The 10,988-nt window shown below is 30.2% G+C and overlaps 1 protein-coding gene across 1 annotated transcript; it reads left to right on the plus strand.

Moving 5' to 3' along the window:
• Positions 1–322: 322 nt before the first annotated feature.
• LOC132720790 (FK506-binding protein 2-like) lies at positions 323–9,747 on the plus strand. Its single transcript, XM_060705004.1, has 4 exons — positions 323–617; positions 7,179–7,324; positions 7,808–7,938; positions 8,327–9,747. Exons 1-4 carry the CDS (start codon positions 430–432, stop codon positions 8,492–8,494), a joined length of 633 nt encoding a protein of 210 aa, XP_060560987.1. The 5' UTR covers positions 323–429; the 3' UTR covers positions 8,495–9,747.
• The last annotated feature ends 1,241 nt before the right edge of the window (positions 9,748–10,988 follow it).

Raw genomic sequence — 10,988 nt, forward strand, 5'->3', positions numbered from 1 at the left:
TATAGTATAAATATAATAAATAAACTACATGTAGTAAAATATAGAAAAATTTTGAGTGATTATGTCTAAAATTGTTTGTTGCTATCTAATGATGATGTATCATTAAACAAAAAAACAATACAACGTGTTGTAGAATGGTTCGTCTATATCTAACAACCAATCAGACGACAAATAGCGCGTGTCAAAGGTAAAACAATGAGGGATTGTCATCAACGAAATACAGTTGCAACATAATTAATGATAAAACCCGGTGATTGCCGAAAACTACCGAAGAATGACAACTGTAAAGAGACAAGATGTCTTAACCAATCAAAATCCGCCTAATACGTGCCACGTTGGAGCACTAAACTTGCCTTATCTTTAAATGGGCACCATATGTGACCAGCTTTAATAGAGTTAATTATTAACGTAATCTAATAAGCTAACAATATGTCTAACGTGCTTTACATATTCCTATTGGTTGCCCTAGCAGGCATATTTGTAAATTGTGAAGATGGAGAACTTAAAATTGAAGTATTACATGCAATCGAGAAATGTGACAGAAAAACGAAAAAACATGATCTTGTGACGATGCACTATGCAGGATTCCTCGAGAATGGCACACAGTTTGATAGCAGGTTAGTGTCATGGTTTCTTTTATTGCATTCATATCTAAATGTTATAACTTCATTTTACAATTTCGCTTAAAGCACTAAACCTTGTCATTAACATTTTAGTGGTTGGCAATCAGATATATTAAGTGTTTGAATTCTCAAATGATAGATGTTAAGTTCCTGGGGCAGGACTTAAACCAGCGAAGTACTAAGTTCAATGACGTACCTTAATGTTAATATTTATTTACTATATACATGAAGTGATATTTGTATATACACACATGTATGGAACGTATGTAAACGTAACGCTCAATTAACGTCACGTGACTTATATGAAGATTGTATACGTTAAAATGTTCACACGTCAGCGTAACGTGGCATACTTATAATGGAATGTTTTAAAACATCAATGATTCGGATTCTGTTTTAACTTCTTTAACAATGAGCAAAAACTGATAATGCATCTTTAGAATGTGAGTTGTACAATTAAAAGAAAAAATAATCATTCCCTTCAAGGGCATAAAACTATAACTTATAATCCATAGTCTTATGTTGGAGTGTTGAAACAGTTGGACAGTACGTTCTCTATATAACGACCCTCTGTACAGCGATTACCTTCTTTACAATAACAGTATTTATAAAGTATGACTTCGCAATATAGATTTTACTGCAGCAAAATCTCCCAGCAACTAACAACCCCTTGTCTCCCAAAAGGTCTTGCACTGTAACATAGAATATCTTTGTTATTGAACAAGTATTATGCCGCTTTTCTAAGAACGAGTTTAACCACTTTAATAGTATGCGCGATTCGCTCTTATGAAATTAATACAGATACATACACTGTTCATGCATATTTTTTTTTCATTCAGCTATGTTAAACGTATTTTTAAAGTAATTTTCTTAACATATAGCTTTATAGACTTAACATATTATGTTATCAATTCTTTTTATAGGTTTTTTTCCACGGAGACATTACGTACATGTAAATAATAAGGAAGAATATCATAAATTTTTTATCTTAATGAATGACATTAAAACTTAAATATATTTCATGCAGTGGGGAGATTATATCTATAAATATATTTTTACTCTGCAAATTGTGAAAATGTCACGCAGAGAGTAAACGCCGCCTTCTAACTAACTTCTTTTGATAACCCAGTATCAACGCAATCAAAAATAAATTAAACAAGTTATTGAAATATTCCAATCTAATCGTAAATGAGATACTATGTTTGATAAAGCGGGAGCTAGAAAATAATTATGACTCTTTTTATGTCTCAGATTATTATTTATAATAAGAACTCTCCAAACGTATGAAAACCACCAGTCGAGAAAAACGTAAAACGGCTTACCGGTCAATAACTTGTAATAAAAACCTTGTATTGAGATGTGACAATGTTTAATAAGATGAACGGATTATCAATTGTACTTCTATATCAGGTAAGATATCAATAAAGCTAACAATACCAGTTGTGCTCATTCCCATTATAATCTTTTATGAAGGTTATTTGAATGAGTATTAAGATCTTTAATGTATAATCAAAGGTGACATTTTAAGCGTGTGAACTTGAAATTTATTTCTACTATAGGAAACAGATACTGAAGATTACAGTTGTAAGATAAGTCTCATTTGACGCGAGATTCTCCGTGGATAACGTGGAGATAATACTGAATTATATAACGTTGATATATCTATTGTTTACAAACAATACAAGGCGATTCTGAATAAATAGGAATTATCATGAGAAGAAAACGGCAGAAAAAAAACACCTGAAATGTATATCATGTTTATCAGCATTTTCTATGGTGACCACTGTTAAATCGAACTCTGTTAAAATTTGTACACCTAATACTGTTTATTACAAACAGTACTATTATCTAAAAACACCAAAATGCACCAGTTAATTATTTATTAATATTTCCGATTATACAAATCATGATTTCCTATTATACAAATCATACATGTTGTTTATGTTTAATAAATGAATATTTTCTTATTTTTCTCGAGTACACATTAACAAAACTTAAGTTATCTGCCTCTTCCTAATTGGTATAGAGCATAAGAAATATCAATTCAGCAGTATTAAAATTGGAAAGTAAATAGATATAAATGTTCATACAACCAATAAGGTTCAGCATATCAATAGCAATAACATCTCCTATAATTACTTTGACATTCCCACAAACGCCTCCGCCGCATAGCTGTGAACTAATTTTCCAGGAACTATAATACCTATAATACCGTTTGTGAAATAGAACCATCATTCATTAAATCAAAATTACAAATACATTATATAAAACATACTGCAAAGTCGTAAAAAATGCATTTAGGGCGGTGTGCTTAGTTCTTCATAATTACAACTGTTTATTGATCCTTTTGTCAATTTTATTTTTAAAAGCGATTTCAAAAATTGTTCTGTTTAGTATATTCTACAAGAAATAAAATGTGAATTCTAAAAGAGACCAAACCGCCCGGACAATACTCATGATTTTGAAGATAAAAATCTGCTTATTTATTTATTTATTTATTTATTTATTTATTTATTTATTTATTTATTTTATTTTATTTATTTATTTATTTATTTATTTATTTATTTATTTATTTATTTATTTATTTATTTATTTATTTATTTATTTATTTATTCATTGTATATTCATTATGTAAACGAAGTGACCGCCCGGACAGTTTGTGATGAGACCACTGTTATTAATACTTTATTCTATTATAAAACTTGATAAAAAAGAATGTTCATGAACGTTAATGCTGCTTTATTTCTAAACGAATGTATTTAAATAGATTTTAATCCTTGAATTGCCTTCTATGTGAAATATTTTATTAATTACAGATCAAACACTGCCACATTTTAGAGATTAAAGAATGTGTCATAAACTATATACGTTCAACTCTCTTTTACATTTATAAAAATAGTTTGTCACTGAAATACGTGTACTAAGCAATCCATTTTACAACCGTAAAATATGAATTTATACGTTTAAGCATGCTATAAGCATAACAATACAAAAGACGTATAAATGACTGAAGATTGATCTGACGTTGAAACGTAACGCCTCAGGGGGATACGTCAACGTGTTACAACGCTGTATCAAGCGTATTATTGATCTTAACGTAGACGTAAACGTTCATGGCGGCAAGTGCTTTAGGGTATTAACTACAACAATTACAATACAAGCAAATAAAAGATCCTGGTGTATTTTAGACACAGAGTCTGCATTCATCATTTTATCTTTTCTTTTTTTTTAAGGTTCTAAGTTTCAATTTCATGGCGTATTGCTGCATATAAAAGTTTCGTGCATTATTTATATGTTAATAAACCATATGCATGCTTTTGCAAATTCCTTTTAGAAACCAAATGACTATCCTATATAATGTACTGTAAGCCACCTCTGTATTATATTAATATTTTATATTTTTGATATTACCATTATTGATTACATTTTAAAATCTGCCTGACGAACATTAATTTTACATGTTTTTTCAGAGAATGTTATGCGGCACGGCACGTTCGCAACTTGATACTTTTATTTCTTGTATATCAGCTAAATTTAATTAAGGACTTTTAATTGAATATATATATTTGCTAAAGAAAATCCTACTATCCCATCATTACGTATGAAAGATAGGAGGTAGTTCAACAGCTTATTAAAAAAAGAAAGATTGATTATAAATGATAGAATAGTGCCATTATGTCCTGACATTTTGCTTGCAATTTTCGGCCGTTGAGTGTTGTTTCATCATTACTTCCGGTAAAATCACAGGCTATTCGCTTTGCTTGTCCCGTTATTTGCCGGAAAGGTTATACTAGCAGTGTGTCTTCACTAAGTTTCAGGAAATGTTTTGAATATTGGTATTAATCGCTTGAACCATTATTAACACTACTGTTTAATTTAAGAAAAGTTTACTTATAAGTTTGTGTTGGTAAAGCGGAGAAAATACTCTTACCGGTTAAATCTATTATGATATGAAAGAACAGCTTTAGGAATGAAGCGACACACAGCAGTTTTAATTAAAACTTAAGTAGCTAAATATATGTCATTTAACTTTGTATTAACAAAAGTAACAGACAAAATTTAGATACTTATGCACGCTTGCGGACGATGTTTCAAGTCCCATTTATATAAACATTTTAATTACGTGAAAATATTGTCTCGGGTTATATCGAACGGCATCGGACACAAAATTAATAAAGATAAATGCGCCGTAGTGTCTTATAGCAGCTGTGACCGCATATCGGGTTCCCATAGAAATGCCACTAACGCAAATCCTTTATTTCATTTAATTGGTTATTTACAGTAATGCAGTGTCTTTCTCGAACATATTGATTCTCCAAATGTTCTAAAATGTTCCTGAAAATTAATTGCGATCATCATCATCATCATCATCAATATCATCATCGTCAATATCATCATCACTTTTAACATACTGTTATCATCATCATTATCATCATCTTCATCTTTAATTAAAGTATTTTTGTGAAATATGTAAATGAAATCAGTTTTTTATCTTATCACATGGCGTCAGTTACTTTTCCATTTTGTATTTCTTGATATAAGACAATAAAGCAGGTCTATTTTATAACATCACATTTTCATAAAAATAATTTCATATTGTTTGTCTTATTGTACATCAAGTTTTGTAAAGTCTTATTAAACTTGTCCAAGAGGCTCACTTTATAATAATGTTTTAAACTCGTTTCATCAAATTTTATAGTATATGTAAATAATGTGAGATTTGCTAAATATCCTATTTTACATATTTTATTGTTTGCTTATAGAACAGGATAAAAAAAATATAAAAACAAGACACAACATGAAAACATTTCCATTCTGATTTGCACATTTTACACACAAAAAAAACCTCAAATTTTATCAATAAGAAAAGCTTTCTAGTTACACTTATTTTTTCGGATTAATTTCATTATATTTTTGGCGCATTGTTGATTGTTAAACAGTCCTCAGAATTGTCGTCTGCCGCTAAATGACATTTAAGTCCCGTGGGGTGGTCTACACGTAGACTACTCTATTCAGAAGCTATGGTTATATTGTAATTTATCATGGCGCTGTTAGACAACCGTTAAATTGAAACCTGTTAATGTTTGGCAAAAAAAAAATCTGTATAGACCTAAGAAGTTTTTGGTGGTCAGTTTGTATCTAAAATAATGCTGTGTGTGGGTGAATTTCAGAAAAGCACAGTCGGACTAGATTCGACTTCGAAAACTTTCCGCCTAAAACTATTTGTTGCTGTTGTTGTTGTTTTTGTTGGGTTTTTTCTCTCTGAATGATAAATAGTGAGTTATATATTTAATACATGATGCCATGAAAATCAAACAGTAGGTCTATGTCGAATTGTGTTTCTTTTGTTTTTTCTATAAACATGTTTCGGTCAGATAAAATTATTCCTTTGCTACATTACACTTTTACATAAAATAAGCTCTTATTTCTAGAGACGCAGTTTTCTGCATTTTAAATGTAACAATCGGCATTTTTCTCCACAAATGGTTTCATTTATTAACTGCTTCTATTAAATCAACGTTCATACGATACTGAATGCACGCATAATTTTCGTAATTCTTCGAAATGACCACTAAATTATTCATTGCTATTTGAAAGTCAAATATAAAATTTAAGTGAAATTCACACATTGCAGGAATTTATTTCTAAAAGAATACTGCAAGAAGGAATGAGAAAACTTCGTGCAGTAAATTATAGCTGTATTTAATGGTAACGTTGTTGTATAACGTGATTAAACAAAAAATAGAAAATTAAAAGCAAACAATCTTCCGATCTTCTTGTCATTTATGACACAAGATAATATTACTATATTAAACTTCATATAATTTTTGTGTGTGTATTAGTTTTAATTCTTAAGTTTTGTAAACCTTTAAGGATTCACAACGAGCTCATGTATATAACATATGAATAAAACTTTAGCTTGATCTATATATAAGTAAGGAAGTTAGAGTATGTAAGTAAAGTAAAGTAAAGTAAAGTAAAGTAAAGTAAAGTAAGTAAAGATAAGTAAAGTAAAGTAAAGTTAATTTAATATAACTTAAGTTAAGTAAAGCTAAGTTAGGAAAAGTAAAGTTAAGTAAAGTAAAGTAAAGTAAAGTTAAGATAAGTAAAGTAAAGAAAGGGTAAAGAGTAAGTCATATTATTGATAAGGAATTCATTAATATATATTTATTATATATTATAGTTATGTTTTAATATAATGTGTCAATAGACAACACAGTAGACGATAAGAAAATGAAGAAAAGAATAAAATTTTAACTGAAGAAAAAATAAGAGGCTATAAAAAAAATGATACATACTTTGCTCGCACAGTTGAGTGTTGTCATTTGACCCTTAACCTACTGAAACCGAAAATAACTAGCCGTTGTCACCATAGTTACCAGGCCAGTATAAACATACATACGGTCTGACCAGGCACTATACCAACTATCTTTTAATTTTCACTTTAATATCCCCATAACTGATAATTGACAGTTTTATAAATCAAAGCTGGCCACGTTCATTTAAGAAATTCAGTTATGTATTTATTCAGCGTTTCTGTTTGTTCATTTACAGCATGGAGAGGAATCAGCCGTTCCAGTTCCAGTTAGGTATAGGACAGGTCATCAAGGGTTGGGAAGATGGACTCCTCGACATGTGCCCAGGAGAAAAACGAAAACTTACTATACCACCAAACCTTGCCTACGGTGATAAGGGTGCAGGTAATTTCATTAAATAATAAACTTTTATTATGGACCCCGTGGTTTGTATAGATAAGAGGAAGAAAAAAAAACCTTGATAAAGATGCAGTTCTTATAAAACTACAATTTTCTATTTAAGAAAAAAAGCCTTTCTGATAAAGCCTGTAGTAAACAAAAAAAAAAATTTCAGTTTTTAAAAATAATAATAATGAAATAAATATGTTGATATATTCCTAGAAAATGAATCGTTCTCTTAATGATAAAACATACTGGCCCACACATAAGTCAATGATTTCGAACTTTTAAACTGTAAAGAGTGAGGGGCAAATATCTATAGACAGCTATACATTGTATCTTATTAGCAAGTCGGCAAAGTATGCCCCTCATCAAAATATATATCTATAACTGAATCAAATATCTATACTTCTTAGTAACCTATCACTGTAATTGCACGCTGGTTGCTGTTAATTTTACCGAAAAATATAATTGACTTTTTGTTTTAAGGTGATGCTATTCCACCAGGCGCCACCTTGGTGTTTGATGTAGAACTTGTCCACACCGCTGACGGTCCAGTACCACCAAATGTTTTCAAACAGATTGATAAAGATGAAGATCAGGTCCTTACTCATGACGAGGTACGGATGCAACGTTTTATGATTGAATTAATATGATTAGCGAATTGATTAATAGAGTTAAAAGACGTTAGATTATTTTTTTAATGTCGCTTGACTTTGAAATAAATCATTAAGAATAAACGCAAGTTTTCAAATGTAAAAAACACTCATTTAAAATTTGATATATTTGCTTCTAAAATCATTTGAAATTGTTTAGACTTAATAATTAATAAAAACAAACATTTTCTTGCCCATTCATCATAAAAAATGTAATTATTTTACGTTGTTCTCTTTTTAATGACCAACAAATTAACCTGTGCAACAAAATACATCTTATGTTGAAATATATTTAGATATACATCAATAGATATGCATTCTATGTCTAATCGTTTAACTTATTTCTCATTAGGTTTCTGCCTATTTGATCGAGCAAGCCAAGGAGCACGGGCAAAATTCTGATCCCGATTCCGAGGATCATAAAAACATCGTTCAGACGATATTTGATCACGAAGATAAAGACAAAGATGGAGTTATCTCCCATAACGAGTTTAGCGGTCCGAAACATGATGAATTGTAATAGTGAAAACGTATAGTGCTTATTTAAAATTTATGTTTTTAGATAATTTATGCCTTTTTATCTGCATCAATCATCGGCAAATTCGGCTGCGGATCTTGTGTAATTTTTAATTGTGAAACATGATTAAGAATGTCTTACACAAAATTATAAATGATTACCTTCCTTCACATAAAATATGTATTATACTTTTTTTATCTGACAACCAAAGATTTTTGTCTCGAAAACTAAGGCATCTTAATATAAACATGTAAAGAGTTGCATGCAGCTTCGAAAGATTGCTCGAAGATTCGAAGATAATGAATTCATTACTTTAAGTCTGACGAAACACTGTCTGCTTTTACTCGTTTCTTCTTCATTTCAAAATAAAGTTTTGCTGTTTCATGAACGATTTTATGATTATAACTATATGTAAAATAAATTATTTCTGTAAATAGTTTTCGTTGATATTTAAACGTGCAAATGTATGCTCAAAAACTGTATTGTCAAAATTTGTTTATCAATTTACTGTAAATCAAAAGCTATTGCACAACTAGGGAATTTTTTTCGAGTTTGACAGTACCAGCAATAAATAATATTGTCATTTTTTGACAAGCCATTAAAATAAATGATAAATCAAATAGTGTCGTAAATGCAACAAAACATTTGAGTCAAATGACATCACCGCTTTGATGATAAAGAAGATATGCAATGTCTTATATAATAAAACAATCAAAAGTGTCCGGCGTCAGTGTTTCATGAAGTGTTTTTGTTTCTTTCAATCACACGGTGGTCAATGGTCACACCCCTCTGTTCAAGCAATCTTCAATAGATCGCATAGAATAACCACATATATGCTGGAAAAATTGTCGTCTGCTCATTTTTTTTATTTCTTTCTTTTTAATTTTCATCGATTTTTTTTTTGAAATAAAGATAATGTCAACTCTCAAACAGCTTGGTACTTGCCTGAGGTTGTGGTTCTTGGCGGGTATATTGTTGGCGTGTATTTTAAAGATTCTTGGTGTTAGTACAATTAAGGATCGCACTCAGTCGGCTAATTGATAAAACATTGCCATAAATGAATGATTGTGTTATGCTTGTTTTGTACAGTTATTTTATATATGTTTTTTTGTATTTTGTTCCAAGTGCGAGTGTGAAACCTAGTCAATTACACAAACATTAGAAACTTGTGTATGTACAAATTTGTCACATTGATAATATTACACATTGATAGTAAACAGATATTTTCGAAATAAAAATAACTCCATTGAAATGTGTTTATTTGTTTGTTGTCTCTCTTAAGCTTGTAAAGTGTTTCATTTATTAATAACACATAAACTTTGTTATACATGTATTGCGTCAATAGCTAGTGATTCTAAAAATAACTTTTTTTCAGCCATATAGTTGACTTTAAATCAAATGGTTTCATTTTATTTTCATGAACTAATTTTGGGTCATCGTTATTATAGCTGCTAATTTTGATTATTAATCATCTGCTACATAACTTAAATTATCTTATCCTTTACATGTACAATAATAACAGAGCTACGTTATTATAAGTAGGCCTACTTTGCCAAGATTTTATGATCTCTTACTTTGAAGAATACTGGTACTTGCCCAACACCTCTTTTGGACCTACCACCGTGGGCTTTGGATTGTTTTATTGTTGGTGGTTATACACAGGTGCAAATGTCTTCTTACACCAATTACAAATGTGCCATGATTATGGGCCTGAAAAATGACGATGTGTAATTGGTGTGGCAATTTGATACAAAAAGAAGAAAACATCATCATGAATTCTAATATTATTATATTTCATAATCTGGTAGCAAGTAATCTCTCAATACCTGGTCGTCCAAGCTAGCTTCATCTAGGCTGGCACCTGACTACCATGTGGATGGATATTCCGGCTTATGGTCAATGCGGCTGTCTGAAGCCAAAGTAAATTCAACTAATATCGACTAATATATAGCCGATGTTACTTTTTGTTGAGAACTTCGATTGCAGACAACTCATACAAGATTTTCTGTATGAATTTATGAGTTGCCTTATACTTGCTGTAAATATGGAAAGTGATTTTCCTGTGGCGAAATAATCTTTTAAACACTTGAAAACACTTAAAACTCCTCACTTGACTGTTTCCTTTGTACAACTGCACGAATGAATGCATGTAATATATGAAAATCAGCCTTAGGTCTTCACCACCAGTAAATCTGGAAAGTCGCCATGTGACCTTAAGTAACTAAATACAAAACGACATGTATGTGGCATATTGCTTTATCTTATTTCACAAACATTAATGCTTAACTTTCTGCAACAGAAAATGTATAACCTTTGCTTCCCGGTCAGTTTGCCCATAATACAATTATGATATATAAAGGGCGGAAACAACAATAATAATAATGATAATAAAATCTTTATTTATAGGAGGTAACATACAAAGTTTACACAGTAAGAAGTAAACTTATTTTCAGATTTAACAATAACAAAGAAAAGAAATGTAGATCTACAGATGTAT

This window comes from Ruditapes philippinarum, unplaced genomic scaffold (genome assembly GCF_026571515.1).
Source record: "Ruditapes philippinarum isolate M1 unplaced genomic scaffold, ASM2657151v2 ctg1228_1_1_1_1, whole genome shotgun sequence".
NCBI lineage: Eukaryota > Metazoa > Mollusca > Bivalvia > Venerida > Veneridae > Ruditapes > Ruditapes philippinarum.

Excerpts from the sequence above, each read along its gene's own strand:
- LOC132720790 (XM_060705004.1), top strand. The coding sequence starts at position 430 with ATGTCTAACGTGCTTTACATATTCCTATTGGTTGCCCTAGCAGGCATA. Across the intron at positions 618-7,178 it reads GGCACACAGTTTGATAGCAG|CATGGAGAGGAATCAGCCGT; the intron begins GTTAGTGTCATG and ends GTTCATTTACAG. Across the intron at positions 7,939-8,326 it reads AGGTCCTTACTCATGACGAG|GTTTCTGCCTATTTGATCGA; the intron begins GTACGGATGCAA and ends ATTTCTCATTAG.